This window comes from Cheilinus undulatus, linkage group 21, assembly GCF_018320785.1.
Source record: "Cheilinus undulatus linkage group 21, ASM1832078v1, whole genome shotgun sequence".
Classification (NCBI taxonomy): Eukaryota; Metazoa; Chordata; class Actinopteri; order Labriformes; family Labridae; genus Cheilinus; species Cheilinus undulatus.
The window spans coordinates 11,334,406-11,352,671 of NC_054885.1; the positions used below are offsets into that span (position 1 = coordinate 11,334,406).

The window sequence follows — 18,266 nt, forward strand, 5'->3', positions numbered from 1 at the left end:
TGACAGGACAGCATGATATCAGCATATGCCTCTGTTGATTTTAAATATTACAGGAAACGATTCTTGAATGTGTGGACACTCCAGGTAGAAGAAAAGAAAGCAGCTGTAGGAGTGCAGCTGCTGTAGGAGTGGTTTGTAAGATTGGGGCTTGGTCATGACATTACTATAAGCTGGAACAAGGCCATCGCCAGCTGCAAGAGACAACTTGTCTCTTGCAGCTGGGAGGGTCAGAGGGACAAGAGGGACACGGGCATGTGAAGGCAGTGAGGATATCCAGCCAGGGACAGTGGGGCTAGGTACATGGACATATGCTGTCTTGGAAAGACCTCTTAGGCACCAAGCAGGACATCAATGTTGTCTGTGAGTGAGCTGCTTCATCTGCACAGTAGGTCAGACTTCTGAGCACCAAGATTGACCCAAATCTCAAGACTTTAAAATCAAGATTAACAATGGCATCTCCTCCAGAACGTATATACACTACACTAAAATGCTTCAGCTGTTGTATCGTTCAAATAGCATCAGACAGTTGAAGCTAAAGCTAAAGCTAACCCACCATGTTCAGAACTTGCTGTATTCACTGCACTGAACTTAACAGGATGATTTTTTCATTTTTCAAAATGGAAATGTCTTGTAGCATTTGCGAAGAACAGCTTCATGTTTTCTTAACATGTGCGCACACACAAACGCACACACAGAGTTAACCCAGGCAGTGCTGGCAGGCCGCAGCGGGAGATGTGGGGGTGGACGAAGGCGAGGCTTCACGCTCCACTGAAGATCAACTGTTTTACTGCTACAACCCAGTAATCATCACTAATACATAACACAGGCTGTGCACGTGTAATCTCGTTGAACATGTTTATCATCAATTTGACAATAAATCATTTTTCCTTCATATTCATATTTTAAATATGTTAATCTTTATTCAAGCTTGCACTGTTTGTATACATAAGTCCTCAAATAAAAACCAGGGACTTTATTTCTATCTGAGAGGTATGACTTCATATTTTAGTACGAAGCAAATATCATTTTGTAACTTCATTAGTAATGGCCTAAAATAAAATGTTTTATGATGATGGGATTATCTGCTAATTAAATAATATTAAAAAACTAAGATGATAATGAATGTTCTTTGTTGTTCCATGTACACTAAAAGAGGGAGAGATTGTGATTGATCTATTGATTGTGATTTATTTTCTGTCCTCAGAAAAGACGTGAGTTGGGATTATTGCTCAAAGATGTGTTCTTTGTATGGTAATGGTGTGAACTGGTTGACTTTGAGGAGTAGTTTGCAAGCAGATGTAAGTCAGAATCTCTTGCCAGTGTCTACTGTGGACACCTTCAAGTTCTTGGTATCCATCATCTCCAAGGACCTGAGGTAGACCCCTAATGTAGACTGTGGAAAAAGCCCAGCAGAGGTTGGACTTCCTGAGAAAGCTGATCAAGTTCAACCTGCCTTCATCGCCTCTGCACACCCTTCACCATCTGGTTTGGATCTACCACGAAACAGGACATGAAGAGACAGCAATGGACAATAACTAGGGCTGGCTTTTCTTGCATCCAGGACTTACAACAGTCCAGGGTCACTAAATTTAAGCGGTTGCATCACTGAAGACCCCACATCATCTGTTTAAACTCTTCCCTTCTGGTAAGCTCTTTATTTACCTAACTGTTACTTGAATACTGTAACCCCCAATTTTCACATACTCTGCCTGCACTGCAATCTGCTAATGAAGCACACTGTGGAGCAAATCGCTCCCTTTCTAGACAGTCTTTGCAGTTCCAGTGTACGCTCTGGGTCGTCTTTCCCATCACGTTCCAAAAGCACCACTCCACTCTGCTGGAGATACAGTGCCTATAAAAAGTACTCACCCCCTTGGATATTTTACCATTTAATTGATTTTATAAATCAATCATGGTTAGTATAATTTGGCTTTTTGGACAAAAAATACCCGTTTTAATATCAAAGTAAGAACAGATTTCTAAAAAGTAATGTAATTGAATAAAAATATGCAATTTTGAGTAAGTAGCTGCATAAATATTCAACCCCGTCAAAGTGAATGACCTAATTCAACAGGGGGCAGCATCATGCTGTGGGGATGCTTCCTGGCAGCTGGCATGGTAAGGTTGTAAAGGTTGAGGGTAAAATAAATGCAGCAGAATATACTCTAGGTAGAAACTGGAGGATAATCGTATTCAGTCTGCAAGAAAACAACAGCTTGGGAGAAGATTTATTTTCCAGCAAGATGATGACCTGAAGCAGCGAAAGCTACATAGAAGTGGTTTTAAGACAGCAAGGTGAATGTTTTGGAGTGGCCGAGTCAAAGCCAATATCGTATTATTTCACTTAGATGACATTACTTTGTTGAAATCTGTTTTCACTGTGACAATAAAAGAAAAAAAGGGGGGGGGGGGGTTGATTTATGAAACCAGTAAAAGGGTTAAACACTTTCAGGGTGGTGAAAACTTCTTAAAGGGACCTCGTGTCATTTTTCAGTGCAAGTCTCTTCCAAACCAAGCCAATCCACAAAGAGCTGATAGATCCCAACAGCCAGAAACACGTGCTAAGCATCCAGTCAACTTCAAAATACAATGCATGCAGACTCCTGTTAGTAATTCATCACTATATCAATATTACCACTAATCCTTTGGTTGCAAGCAACAGGTCATTGGGAGGTCAGAGGGTCACAAAGATACTTTGGCTCCATTGATGAAGAAAAGTTAACTCTTGAGATGGAAAAACCACAGGGAAACCACACATCGTTTGTAGAAAATGAACTTTTAACCACATACTGTACTCACCCATTTTGGTAGCAAAAAACAAAAATCATGGCGTCATATTGAAGCTAATGACCAGTCAACCACGGGAAGGCAAAAAAAATTGTTTGTTATATACTATTTCTGTGTAAACGTTCAGTTCTCCCATGATCTCTAGTCTTGAGCTGCTCAGGGCTCGCCATTGGTTGGAGCAAAGCGCTGCATGGCGGGAACGCAGCACAGGTGGAGATTGTGGAAATAGGAAGTAAGAAAACTCACTGTGGTAAAATGCCTTGTCTCATATGCACATTTGCACTAATTAGTGCAAAATATCTTAAATGATCTTATTTACCTCATGTTGTCTAAACCATTGCATATTCTAAGCTTTTGATCATGACTTTTCAGTATTCTTGCACCCTTTGCACCCCCTGACTCTGATAGCACTGTTAAAACTGGTTATGTTTCCAAATAAATTCACTCGCCATGTACAACTTTGGACACATTGAAAGCCCTGTCCATTTTTGAATTGTAAGCCCCCTCTGGGGTTTAGCTATTCTTTAAGTGTATCTAAACAATCCATACATCCTAAAAAGCGAGGATGTCTGTGTAATTTGTCATGTTCAGTGAGGTGTAGAGTTATGAGATGGTAGATGCTGGTCTGATAAAGAGAATCTGCTCTGTTTATAGCAGTAATAAGCTCAGACCTACACAAACACCAGCCAAGTCCAAGTGTCAGGGTCTCATCTGGTACTGGCTGGTCTTTTCTGGAGAGGAGTTTCCACAGTCAGCCGAGCACACCGAACAAGCTCAGGCTATTAGAGCAGAGCAACGTCTGTGTGTGTGTGTGTGTGTGTGTGTGTGTGTGTGTGTGTGTGTGAGTGAGAGCAAGTAATAGCGAGAGAATTTGTCCGTCTGCATGTCTGCGTGTGTGAGAGGGAGATAGAGAGAATGTAGGATAAAAAAGTGAAACAGCGGCTTAACAATGAACACTGCAGAGAGCGAAGGACAAGAGAGAGAGGAAGGACAAGAGAGAGAGAGACAGATAGAGATGGAAGCAGGACAGATAGTGAGAACGAACAATGTTGTTTCACTCCAAATAAATGTTCCCTTACAATGGTTTTAATTATGCAGATAATTTTGATGTTCCTCTCCCTGCCTCCTTCCTCCGTTTACCTCCTCCCATTTTTCATCCCTGCATCCTTCCCTAAAACAAAATTAATACCCTGCCTATTCTCTCCTCTGTGTGTGAGAGGGAGCAGGAAGGAGAGCACAGAGAGGGATTTTGAGAGAAGAGAGCAAGGTTGAGCTTTCAACACAGACGAGGATTTGTATTGTGCGTGTTTGTGTAGACTCACCCCTTTACAGATAGCGACAGCCTCCTTGGACATTGACTTAGGGTAGGAGACATGGTGCTCCATGATGGACTGAAATAACTCATCCTCATCCTCGCCGTCAAAGGGAGGCTTTAGAGGCAAGGAAAGAAAAGGGACAGGAAAACAGAGAATGGTAATTTAATAATTGAGAGATTTTTCAGTCTCTCACGCTCTCAAGATCCACTCCAAAGGAGACATCCACCATGTGAAAATGTCACATCTACTCCAGCAATTATTAATGCCACAAGAGGAACCCTCATCAGACGTTGTAATTTAAAACTAACCTTTAATTCACAAAGTTAGATTTAAAAGGCTACAATCATGACTGATTTTTCTCACATTTAGTCATGAATGTAAATTCTGCTAATTAGCATGCCATCTCAAAGACTGTTATTTTTATTAACCTTTATCATGTCTGCTTATTCTGAGTTGGCACCCATGCATTATAACACACACGCCGACATTCAGACTCACCTGTCCAGCCAACATCTCGTAGAGCAACACTCCGAAGGCCCACCAGTCCACGGACTTTCCATAAGGTTGGTACGCTATGATCTGAAAGAGAAAGAAAGAAGCTTTGTTTAGGAAACGTGCCTTAAAGACTTCAGTCATTAAGGTAACAAGCTAAAATACCTATTATTGGATAAAGTTTAAAGCAATGACATGCTAATTTGAAATCTATCTGATTTATATATTTTGAAGGTCATAACAAATTTTCCTGTCTATTATATAGTATTATATAGTATCGTACCATAATGTGTTATACTTTATCTTCCTAAATCCCTACGTACCCTTTTGCACCACATCACATCACATCTCATCACATTAAATAGCATATTATTGTATTATCTCGTAACGTAACGTTACTTACATACCATACCATAATGGAACGCATTGTATTGAAATGCATTGTGTTGTATTGTATTGTATCATATCTAATTCTGTTAAAAAAGCAGAACAATGACTTGCCAGATTACTTGAAAAAGAATCCATAGTATAGATGGCAGTCAAAACTAAGAATCCGAGGCAATCTTATGTAATGAAAATCCTTAATCAAACAACAATATCTACACATTCTGACTCCAAAAAGACTTCACCCAGACAAGAATGAAAATGCCCTGATGAAGACTTGGACTCGAAACATGTATCAGAGTGCCTCAGATTCTCAGTTTTGACTCATATCTATACCATGGACTCTTTTTGCAAGTAATCTGTCAAGTCATTGACCTTGCAAAGCAGATGGATATGCCCGTTTCCTTGTTTCTCACTAGCGAATCCATCTTGCAAAGATGGCTTCTGAACAGTTTGGGCCCGGTTTGAAAATGACAGGACCAATCAGCGATGAGGGGCAGTACTTTTGGGTGCGACAGAATCGTGACGTGAGCAAGCAGTAACAAGAGACCGGTGTAATTAGACATTAGTGTGGATGCTGCTAAAGCACCAGTTTTATCAGAACTTGGTGACATTTCTTTGTTAAAAGAAGAACAAAGAAGAGCAGTGAGTTGTTTTCTTTTCAAAAATGAAAAATTTTGAACATCTATCTTTTCTTTCTCCCATTTTTTGGTTCTCAAATGCATATTATGCCACCTGACACGCCAGATGGACTTGTTTCACACGTCCATCTGGGAAACCTTCGATATACAGCGTTTGGGAAAGGGCAGAGCTTTTAAGAAAAAAACTCAGAGGGCAATTGGATGAACGTTCTGTCTATCAGATCTTTACGGGCCAATCAGAGCAACAAAACACATGACATCATTGCCGCTACCGAGGTGCGCGTGTGTGGCTATAGAGGAATAAACTCCATATAGAACTGCATAACACGAAACATTGGGATTGTAGACATGTCAGTACACAGTCTGTCGCTTTTGAAAAGAAAACAACTCAATGCTGTTGTTTGTTCTTCTTTTAACAAAGAAATGTCGTCAAGTTCTGATAAAACTGGCGCTTTAGCAGCTAATGTCTTCCTCCATGACAGCACGGCCTCTTGTTGCTGCTTGCATACGTCACAACTCCGCCTCGCCCGAAAGTACTGCCCCTTGATGCTGATTGGTCCTGTCACTTTCTAACCAGGCCCAAACGGTTCAGACGGGAGCTTTGCATTATGGATTTGCCAGTGAGAAACAAGGAAATGCGAGTATACATCTGCTTTGCAAGGTTTCATATTATGTTTGATACTGAGAAATTTTGTTCGAATCTTTTTGACACAAATTTCCTTACATAGTCGTCTCCCAGTCCAAGTACTAAAAAGGCCTGGCCCTGCTTGGCGTATTGTACCACATGGCATTGTACCATATCATATCCATTTGCACTGTCTTGCATGGCACTGTGTTGTGTTATACCATGCGGTGCATCTCTACTCCACTTGGAAATCGAATTGGTAATTTTTAAGCTAATACATACATATCAGGGCAAACTTATATATTTTGCACCTTTAAGGGGACATTCAACAGATACCACATACTGCAGGCCCATCAGCCATCACTCACACAAACACTTTACCTCAGGAGCTATGTAGTCAGGCGTTCCACAGAAGGTTTTGGTTGTGACTCCATCATTCATATTTTCTTTACACATGCCGAAATCTGCGATCTTAATGTGACCCTCGCAGTCCAGCATCACATTATCCAGCTTCAGGTCTCTACAGGAGGAAAAAACTAATTTAAGCAATTAATATCACACCTAAACTATTCCACTGAGTATCAGCAAGGCTGTGGTTTGATCAAAGGCATGAGGCATGAGGCAGATATAGTGCTAAATTGATCTTAGTTAAGCTGGTATTCAGTACAACAGCACAACTGTAAGTGCAATATTGGTTTTAGGAAATTGTTTGCCCAACTTTGGGCCAAAGTCTGACCTTGGTTGATTTGTTTGTTTATTTCGTGTGTGATGGGATAGAGGTTACCTGTAGATGATGCCTTTTAGATGTAGGAAGAACAGACCGATGGCTATCTCTGCAGCGTAGAATCTAAACAAACACAGAGAAACAAAACGAGTAATTAGAGAGCGGCTGAGAGAAAGGACAACAAGGGAAAGAAAGGAATAATTTGTAAGTGTGTGTGCCTGCATAAAGGTCAGTGCTGTCTCTTCAAGGCCAGAGAGCAGCTGATAAGATCAACAGGAGGAGGTGCACACACTCAACAACCGGCCAGCTATGATTGTGTGTGTGCAGGGGAAACACAATCAGTGTGTCTTTTTGAGCAAACCTAAAAATGTCAACAGTGTGCTGAGTAAACTATGCAAAGTTTGTCTGAAGAAAGCAACAACTTCTGGAAGTATCAGGTGTTCTTGTTGATTCCTGGGAATGTTTTATATAAATACTTGATGTAAATACTTTAGTGAAGTTCTTGAAGATGTTGGATTACTCTTCTTAAAGTCTTGAAAGTTCTAAAATGACTGGTGGAAGGAGCTAGAAATATAAGCCTCTAAGTATCATGGATACACCAGCGACCAAAATGGTCAAACGGAAGTCATTAGTGGAGTGAGCTAGCAGTCTGCTGTATTAAAACTGGTTATATTTTTAGTATACACTCAGTGTCATCCACCTGCTATTCTTTCATTGGAGAGACAGCCAACTCTCAACATTTTTACTTTTATTTAAAAGAAAAAAAAACACAAAACCCTTTAGCCTGTAATGACCTCAACAAGTTATTATAGTCGCGAGCTCATTTGCCAGCTTACCAGTTGAACCTAGATTGCTTAACTCTGATAAACATAGCCAGTGCCTCGCTCCTCTCCAGGACCACCCCCTTGTCCAAACGCAGTGACTTCCGGCTGAAGAAAGCAAAAATGGCAGTGGTAAAATGCACTGCCAAGTACAATTGCTTTGTCCCAATTCAGGGGCTGCATCCTTTGGAGGAAAATCTGGAGACTGATTATGAGACAGCAAAGTGTTAAAAGCTGTCCCATTTTAAAGGCTCCCTAAAATGTGTCATACAAATACTTCCTCTGTTTCCCAGCCAGTGAAAGATCCATCCAATAACATAACGTAATGTAATGTAACACAATGAAACAACCATAATGTGTCATACTATATCTTATCCTACCATACTGTACTGTATTGGATTGTACTGTATCACATCAGACTGTATCGTATTGTGTCACATCATATGATATTATACTGTACTGTCACATAACATAAGAAACAGAACTTGATGGGACGTAACAAGACAAAACGTTCCATATCCCTCCGTATCTTATCCTACCATACCGTACCTTATCATAGTGTACCACGATGTAAGTCATGATGTGAGTCATGCTAGCATGTTCCAGTGTAACTGATGAGGTTGCTAGGTGGTGGGGGCTGTGCTTAAAAGTGAAAGGGTAAGGGTGGGAACACTTGGTGAACCTAAGAGGCGATCCTCTGCAGATCTAATTTCAGACATGAAAGAGACAAGAAGGCTACTAGGGATACTTCCCCTGAATTGAAACACAGCTAAGGCCAATGATATAATTGCTGTTTGACCTTGCCCTAAAGTATGTTTATGGCTGCATTGTGAGTGTTATTGTGAATATACAGTCATGTGCATAAGCTTTAGGCATGTAGGGTGCTAAGGATTCTTCACAGGTTGCTGATGTGGCAAAACCCAGGGCTAGAGAGAGGGTTTCGAATTAAGCTCATGTTGACAAACTTGTGTCTGTCCGCAGCCAAGGTCAAGCTTGACGGCATCTGTTTTGTCCTGGCCTTTTCCCCTGGTAATATACAAGGACATCCAGAGCACAACTGGGGTTCTGTCAATCCTCCTTCCTGCCCTCAGATGCTTTAAAGCAGCTTACACGCCACATGTACAATTTTCTTGCCCAAACTTGCCCAAAAGTTCTGCACAGTACTTGCTTATATGAGTGACTGTTGTTACTAGAGGAATCCTCTGTGGATTGGCCTGTCATTTGCACAAGTTTAGCATGTGCAAACAGCAGTTTTCCTCTTGTGGATCTGGTCCTTAGTTGCCTATTTTCTGTGTCTGTTGTTTTAGAGTTTGTTGGATGTTGTATCTGATAAGAGTGATGACCAAGAGAAAAGCAGAAATTTAGTTCATAGGAAAAAGACTCGGGTTAAAGGCATGATCGCCATCCACCGAGCAGAGTATCCTACCTGTTGTCTAAATGAAAAGAAGAGGAGGAAGCTGATGGCCTCAGATAAATGTTTGACTTGCCCTTCAGCAGCCTGAACTTTCTGCTAGAAGGAAGAAACTCTAATTCCCTACAAACCACCTGAAGGGCAAACTCCTCCGCACCTCTCGCTTCCCTGACAGCCCTCTTGTCAAATGTGTCAGGCAGCGATCTCGCCCAGCCACCTTAATGATATTCTGCACTTTTGGAGGTATTTTACAGAACACAGGAAAACTTGCATTCACAGCTGGATTACTTTCCTTTCTTTGAACATCTTCAGAGGCGAACAACATATTTCACCCCCGGGCTGTGCTAGAGATTGCTCATCCATCACCTGAGCCTGTCAAACTGCTGATGGCTTATTTTAAAAAAAGAAGTATTATGAAGCTGTGAAACACCTTTAAACATGGGATTAAGATTTCATGTCATGATGGCACAAGACTGAATCCTTCCGACTATGAAAGCTGCTTTGTGTGCGTGTGTGCGTACTCACACAGCATGGGGCTCTTTGAACTTTCCAACCTGCTGAATCTGATACATGAGATCTCCTCCGTTTATGTACTCCATGACAAAATATAAGCGGTCCTGTGGAGATACAGAGAGGTAGACAGGATGAGGAGAGTGAGTTAGAAAGCAAAAAGTACATATGTGCCAATAAAGGTAGGTGAGAGGTTACAGAGGAGTGGCACCACGCTGGAGAGAGTGAGTTTGAGGTAGATAGAGAGTGATGGGTCAAATTGGAGAAGATTGGAGGTGAGATACAGCCAAAAAAATGACAGAGGCAGTGAAAATGGAGGATTAGAGATAGAGAAGAGGAGGAAGAGGGTAAAAAAGAAGTGATTGGGTTTTGAGGGAAGACAGCAACTTCAATTTAAGAACTAATTCTCCTCCATTATCTACAGAAATTGCCAATAAGGTACAGTATAAGAGGGAGAGTGGGGGGATTTGGTGTGTGCTACTGTGTCTGGAGGAAATATTGTCTGTGTTACAGCTTTAAGTGTGTAGCCATGTGGCTGTGTTTGCGAGTATACAGTCCTGCACCGCCTGATAAGTCCTGTGAGTTGTTGTATGTGTGCTCCATGCATGTGTGTGTGTGACTAAAATCTAATTGTAAGGGTTACACAGTGGATATGACATGTCTGTGTAAGCATGTAAGTTATAATTGGCTTTGTGTATGTGTGCTGTACCAAGTGGTGGCTGGGGCAATATTCTAGGGGGCAATTTCCCACCACTGGGCCTGGATGTAATTCATTAGCCTAACGCTTACACTTGGCTCACAGAATTAGCACTGAGATTGTGGTCATTTTTACTTGACCACAAAGCAAGATTTGCTCTCACCTATCTAAAGTCAGTACTCTAACATGACAGAGTGAAAATATTTCTTTTTCGCAAATGAATTGAAAATAAAAAAACTGAAATGTGACATTGGCATAAATATTCAGACGCTTTGCAAAAACACTTGCAATTTAACTCAGGCTCTCTCCAATTCTGTGGTTAATTAAATTGATGAGACATGGTTTGGAAAGGCAAACACCTCTCTATGGAAGGCCTCACAGTATCAGAGTAAAAACCAAGCCAAAGGAACTGTTGTTGCAAGGCATCGATCTGGGAGAGTTAAAAAAAAAAATCTGCTGCTCTGAAGGTTCCCAATGGAAGAAGTTTGGCACAACCAGGACTCTTAAGAGCTGGTTGCTCAGCCAAACTGAGCAATCACAGGAGAAGAGCCTTGGTAAGAGAGGTGACCAAGAACCTGACGGTCACTTTGACTGAGCTCCAGAGATCCTGTGTGGAAATGAGACAAAGTTCCAGAAGGACAAATATCACTGCAGCCCTCCACAAATCTGGAATTTATTGGCTTTCATGTGTTTTTCACTGAGATGACTCTGCCATAAAGCTCACAGTGCCATCAGAGACAGAGAAGTGGCCTTATGTCCTTATTGAGTTTTAGACTCAGAAATAGAAGCATTCTCTTAAACAGGGGTGTCCAAACTTTTCCCACTGAGGGCCACATACGAAAATGTATGAGGATGATGTAGCCATTTTCATATCATTCACCTTGAGGATAGTGAAGTTAGTAAAACCAGTGTTATTATGGTTAAGATATGCTCAGTGATTAAGTATGCTTGAATGGATAGTCAATGGCTGACAAGGCAATTAGCCAGTCATTTTAAGGATTTTAGGAAGGCCAATCAGATTTCAGGGGGCCCTAGTTGGCCCTGGCTACTACTGGCTCTGCTATAAAACACCATTGGTGCTGCTATTAGCCTTTGCAATCTATCAGGGCATTATAAATCAAACTATTGTTATTATTTTGGTTGGGAATATGTTTTTCATTTAAAAAAACTCAATTCAATAATTTGTTCTGGACAAAATGTTTGTTTACAGAATTAGCATGGAAGCCCTGCCTAGTGCTGAAAGTAAAAAGTACAATACAGCCAAGCACAAGCTTCATGTTCAAATATGGGCTGTATTTCATTTTTTTCTAGAATTTACTGCGGGCCAATCAAAAAATGGACCGCGGGCTGCATTCAGCCCCTGGGCTGCAGTTTGGACACCCTTGCTCTTAAAGGACTGAATTAAATTCATGTAGAGGCACACACTCTGCTTGATGATAAGGGCCTGGTCAGAAGCTTCTTGTATAATGTGATTTTTAATTATGTGGCCGAAATACCACTTGGAAAATTTGGGTAAGGGTTAAGTGTTTTTAAAACTGGATGCATCCAACTCCTTTTGTTATACACTAGGAGGCATCATTAATATATTCACAGATCTTCATCTTTAGGTGACTTTATTTGTACTAGTAGGTACATTTGCTTTTGCTTTTACATTTTGCATTTGCTGCAGCGACAAAGAGCATCCATTATGACACCCAAGGGTTAGAGTGTGTTTGTGTTAATGTGGGCTGAGTCAAATTTACAAGGCTAGCCAAAAACAACAACCCCTAAAAGGATTAAAACACACACATGGCACTCAGAGAAATACATGTATTAGCCTTGAAAGTAAATTTCATGTTCTCAGTGTTAAGTATGCGAGCAGTGGGCTATATTTACTTCTCTGTTGACTCATCTTTAGTGTAATATGGATTATACGTCAGAAGATGAGCATGAATCAACCATGAATCCAGCGTGAGCATTCCAGCTGTGAGCTGGTGACAGCAGGCAGGGGGGCTGCTGTTAAACCACAGCGCTCAGCAGCAGAGAGTGGTGCCCTTCAGCTGGGCTCGCACTGTGACTCTTCATATCTAATGTAACGTAAGGTAGTGAAGGGCCTAATGAGGGTGTCACTTCAACGTGCAAGGCATGGGAAACAGATCTTTTTGTCTTTTAGTGTATAGTAATAAGGCATTATTAAACTGTGTGCATACCGTTCAACTAGCAGGGATACTAGGGAGTTAGGGGTGCTACTTGGTGATTTCTTGTATTTAAATGAAGCTTATGTAGCTGTTCCTCTCTGTATCAAGCAAAGAAGGGACTGCACAAAAACAGGAAAGAGGTGAGACAAAAAGGTTTAAAGCTGTGTGTTTATGTGATGTGAAAAATAGTGGATGTAACATGTTGGTTTTGACAGTTACGGGGACAGATGCAGCTTCAGCATCATTCATAACTAGATCAGCAGACTAGGGGAGGAACGGTGAGAACAAATGTAACAAAAACTAACACAAGAGTCGATGAGCTTTACGTAACCATGACTGTCTGATCCAAACTCCATAAATAAGAGTAGAAGTGTTAGTCAAATGTTTAATGAAAGCTTTAGTGAAACCCACTCACCATGCTCTGGAAGGTGGAGTGCAGCTGTGTTAAGAACGGGGGCTTTCCAGACAACGCTAACACTCTCTTCTCCACCATGGTGCACTCCACGTCATCATCCTGGATCACAACATCCTTCTTCAGGATCTTTATAGCATACAGTTCCTCTGTCCCTTTACGCTCTGCCAGCATCACCTAGAGAAACAGAGAGGAGAGATAGGAAACAAAAAAGATCTGTTAAATATTCAGTTCTGCAGGTAAAATGACACTAAATAATCTGGAGTACTCAGATTACTTTTTTGTTAACACATTAGTCTTGCAATTTAAGTAATATGTTATTAGAGACATTTTTCATAAATGTAATTATTTACTGAAAAAACTATTACTACTAAAAGCCTGTGCACTGTTTCTATTTCTCTGCTTCCTGTTAGCACATAGCTGTGTGCTAGTAGAGGATTAACATAGGTGTGTGAATGGGTGCGCAGAGATGGCAGAGAAGATGGCATCACACTGTGAAATTATCCCCATTATGCTGAATCTTTAGTCGAAAGGGAAAAGAACAACATCCAGTTACACACAATTCTTATGCAAAAATATTGTGTAATTCTGTAGGCTCAGCAGTATTTCCAGCTGATCAAAGTTTTAAATGGCCGTTCAGACTGAATAATGAATCTTGGTGCTGAAAAACCAGTGGCCTTAACCTGCTAGAGTCTTGAGCTGTGAAATTTGTTCAAAGCCTAAATACTCAAATAAAAATATTCCCAAAATTCCTTGTAAATTCCTAAACAAGTTTAAGCAAATTCCCCCAAATTTCAAAACAAATTTCTTAATTTTTCTGTCAAATTCTCCCCCCAAAAAATATCAATACATTCCCAAAAACTCTAGGAAAATGACAAAATTCCCAAAACAAAAAAACAAAAAAACAAAAAAACAAACAAAAAAAAAACACTACAAAAAAGTTTCTGAATATCCATGAAATTCTATGAAATTTCTAAGGACACCCTGCCCCCAATACTCCCCCCTAGATTCCCAAACATTTACAAAGAAATTTCTCAAATTTCCATGCACAAAATTTTCTCAAATTCCACCTATCATTCCATTAATATTCACTGTAAATTCCATGAAAATTCTTGAAATTCTAAAGGTCAACATTCACCCTAAATATTCAATTTAATTGTTTTTTAAAATTCCATAAAAATATCTAAAAATTTGTTAATAAAGTAAACCAAACATTAAAACAAATTTCCTTTAATTTCCATGAAAACATCAAAGGATACCCCGCCAAATTACCCCAAATTAACAAATATATTTTTAAAATTTCGATGAAACCACCATGAAATAAAATTCAAAGCAAATTCCCACAAACTTCCAAACAAATTTCCCACATTCCCATGAAAATGCCAATAATTTAAGGCAAAATTCCACCAAACTATCAATGAAACTCTCCAAATTATTCAAATATATCCTCTGATTTCCTTGAAAATAACAACAAATTCCCAAAAAGATCATCCAAATTTCCCAGAATTTCCATGAAAGTTCTTGAATCATCCACAGCAAAAGCAACACATCCTGGAGCTATCTAAAGGAATTCAAGAACAGATGAGAAACAAAGTGATTGGCATCTACCAGTCTGCAAAGGGCCAATTCAAAAGGCTCTGGGATGAGAGCCATTATTAACAAATGGAGAAAACTTTCACTTCTGCTGAGTCTTCCTGGGAAGGGCCAGCCTACCAGAATAACTCCAAGAGTAAACTGACGACTCATCCAGGAGGTCCCAAAAGACAAAATCTAAAGATCTGCAGGCCTCACTTGACTTGAAGGTCAGTGTTCATGATTCAACAATAAGGAAGAGACTGAGCAGAAATGGGAGAGATCCAAAAACTGAACTTTTTGGAAGGCGTGCATCCTGTTACATCTGGTGTGAAATGAAAACAGCAATATAGAAAAAGAAATGAACACTTGTTGTGCAGGATTCCACTTAGGAGTTTGATCAATTTTGACCAAAATTTTGTCCATAAGGATCATCTTTCATGTTCTTTTTTTTCTTAAAGTGAAATTCAAGATCTGCATTGACAACCAGCCCTTAGTTTCCATGTTTAATTCAGGATCAAAATCTCTTACCACACTCATTAGCCTGCACAAGTTTAACTTCACCAATTAAGCAGAAAAGAGAAGCAGTAGCAGATGAAACCAAAGTTAATCGTACACTGTAAGAATATTTAGTGCTTCTGTAGAGTTTGAAATGGTTTGTCCTTCATGGACACCAGGGAGAAGAAAAGTCAAATGAGTTAGTAGAGAAACAGGGAGGAAGGGTGGATTTTACATATTTCTCTTCTTAAAGGAAACTGTGTAGTGGGAAAAAAAGAAAAAAGAAGTTGGGTGAGATAAGGAAGGGTATAAAAGTGTAGAAAGAATGAAGCAGGAAGTAAAGGGCAGGAGGAGATGATAGATAGAAGGAACAACAACAAGAAGAAATTGGCATTAGTCAAGCAATCTAGAAACTTAACTGTTTTAACAGTGAAGTCTAGAGGAGCATCTGTTCATAATTACACAAGAGTGACACAGGCACACAGGATTTCTGTTAAGGTCATCCAGGCAGACATACAAATTGAACCTCTAGGACTTGTCTGCACCTTGCTGTGTATTAGTGTGTTCTTGTTGTCAGCAGTTTTAATGTCTTGTCATCAAGGTCGAGCCATTCTCTCAAACTGAGGCGTTTCCATCTAGCCTTTTCTCTCAGGTCTTTGTTTACAGTATCCTATTCCGTCCTTTACCAGCATCATTACTTTTCTTGACTTTCTCAGTCTCCTACTTTCACTCATATATTGTTTCCTGAAGAATCCAGTAGCTGCTGTAAATAGCAGGAAAAATGTGGGTCAAGTCTCAACTCGCAGGTCACCTCATCAAAGTTTAAGCAGGTTTGTGACCAGGTAACAAAAGTTCAACTCTCTAGACTGTAATCGGTGTCTGAAGGAATTATTTGAACTGCAAACTTTTAAGGAGTCCATGCTCTGAGAAAGTAGAGATTTAAAGTGAGGGTTCAAACATTTAAAGACATAAATACAACCCCATTTCCAAAAAAGTTGGGGCACTGAGTTATATGTAAATGAAAACAGAATGCTATGATTTGTAAATCTTGTAAACCCATATTTAATTCACAATAGAATATAGACAACATATTACAGTCATGGATGACAGTATTAGCACCCCTGGGATTTTCCAGGAAATACACCATTTCTCCCAGAAATTGTTGCAATTACAAATGTTTTTGGTAAACACATGTTTATTTCATTTATGTGCATTGGAACAACACACACCAAAAAAAAGAAAAAAGAGAAAAACCAAAACTGACATAATTTTACACAAAACTCAAAAATGGGCCAGACAAAATTATTGGCACCCTTTTAAAACTGTGGGTAAATCATTTTATTTCAAGCATGTGATGCTCATTTAAACTCACCTGTGGCAGTAACAAGTGCTGGCAATATAAAAATCACACCTGGAGCCAGTTAGCATGTATAAAAGTTGACTCATCCTTTGTGTTGTGTGCCTTTGTGTGTCACACCAAGCATGGAGAAGACAAAGGAGAGCCCAGACTTGCTTGAGGACTTAAGAAGCAAAATTGTGGAAAAATAAGAACAATCTCCAGGTTACAAGACCATCTCCATAGATCTTGAAATTCCTATGTCTACTGTGCGTAATATCACAAAGAAGTTTATAACTCATGGAACTGTGGCTAATCTCCCTGAATGTGGACAGAAGAGAAAAATTGACAAAAAGAATGCAACACAGGATAATTGGTATGGTGGATAAACATCCTCAGTCAGCTTCCACACAAATTCAGGCTGTCCTGCAGACTCAGGGTGCATAAGTGTCAGCTCGGACCATACGTCGTAATCTGAATGAGATGAAGCGCTATGGCAGGAGACCAAGGAGAACCCCACTGCTGACAAAGAGACATAAAAAAGCCAGACTGGAGTTTGCAAAAATGTACCTGAGTAAGCCTCAGTCCTTCTGGGAGAACATTTTGTGGACAGATGAGACTAAAGTAGAGCTTTTTGGAAAAGCACATCATTCTACTGTTTACAGGAAATGGAATGAAGCCTACAACGACAAGAACACAGTACCTACAGTCAAACATGGTGGAGGATCAAGGATGTTTTGGGGTTATTTTGCTGCCTCTGGCACTGGGTGCCTTGACTGTGTGCAAGGAATCATGAAATCTGAGACTATCAAAAGATTCTGGGCCGCAATGTAGGGCCTAGTGTCAGAAAGCTGGGTCTGCGTCAGAGGTCATGGGTGTTCAAGCAGGACAATGACCCCAAACATACCTCAAAAGGCACTAAGAAATGGTTGGAGACAAAGCACTGGAGAGTTCTGAAGTCGCCAGCAATGAGTCCAGATGTAAATCCCATTGAACACCTATGGAGAGATCTCAAAATTGCTGTTTCAAAAAGGCCCCCTTCAACTCTGAGAGACCTGAAGCAGTTTGCAAAAAAGAGTGGTCCAAAATTTCTGCTGAGAGGTGTAAGAAGCTTGTTGATGGTTATAGGAAGTGATTGGTTTCAGTTATTTTTTTCCCAAGGGTGTGCAACCAAATATTAAGTTGAGGGTGCCAATAATTATGTCTGGCCCATTGTTTGCGTTTTGTGTAAAATTATGTCAATTTTTGCTTTTTTTCTTCTGGGTTTTTTTTTTTTGTGTGTGTGTGTGTTGTTCCAATGCACATAAATGAAATAAACATGTGTATACCAAAAACATGTGTAATTGCAACAACTCCTGGGAGAAATGGTGTATTTTCTGGAAAAAATCCAGGGGTGCTAATACTTTTGTCCATGACTTTAGATGTTGAAATGGAGACATTTTACCATCTCATGAAAAATATTAGCTCATGTAGTTGATGGAAGCAACACATCTCAAAAAAGTAGGGACAAAAAAGTAGGGCAAAAAAAGGCTGGAAAAGTAAGAGGTACTACTGACAAACAGCTAGAGGAGAATTTTGCAACTAATAATGTTCACTGAATATCTCACCATCTACAGGACATAATATCATCAGAAGACTCAGAGAATCTTGAGGAATCTCTTTGGTCAATGTGCATGGCTGGAGGTCACTACTGGATGCTCAGGCAGCACCACATTCAAATAGGCATGATTCTGTACTGGGAATCCCTGCATGGGCTCAGGAACACTTCCACTTCTTACACATCTGATTTAGCATGATACTTCGTGCACAAGCTGAGTTTAAAGAAAACGTTAAAAATGTAGAACTGGATGCATAAAAACATGA

General features: G+C 40.1%; 1 protein-coding gene across 2 annotated transcripts in view; it reads right to left on the reverse strand.

Annotated features, from left to right (window-relative positions):
* LOC121529326 (protein kinase C beta type-like) overlaps nucleotides 1-18,266 on the reverse strand; it is a 172,738-nt gene that overhangs the window by 42,700 nt on the left and 111,772 nt on the right. For both annotated transcript variants that reach the window (XM_041817134.1, XM_041817133.1), the window contains exons 10-15: nucleotides 13,001-13,174; nucleotides 9,727-9,818; nucleotides 7,030-7,092; nucleotides 6,627-6,765; nucleotides 4,602-4,682; nucleotides 4,110-4,217 (exon numbers count right to left, since the gene is read on the reverse strand). In XM_041817134.1, coding sequence (XP_041673068.1) covers nucleotides 4,110-4,217; nucleotides 4,602-4,682; nucleotides 6,627-6,765; nucleotides 7,030-7,092; nucleotides 9,727-9,818; nucleotides 13,001-13,174 — 657 coding nt within the window. The remainder of the gene's footprint in view (nucleotides 1-4,109; nucleotides 4,218-4,601; nucleotides 4,683-6,626; nucleotides 6,766-7,029; nucleotides 7,093-9,726; nucleotides 9,819-13,000; nucleotides 13,175-18,266) is intronic.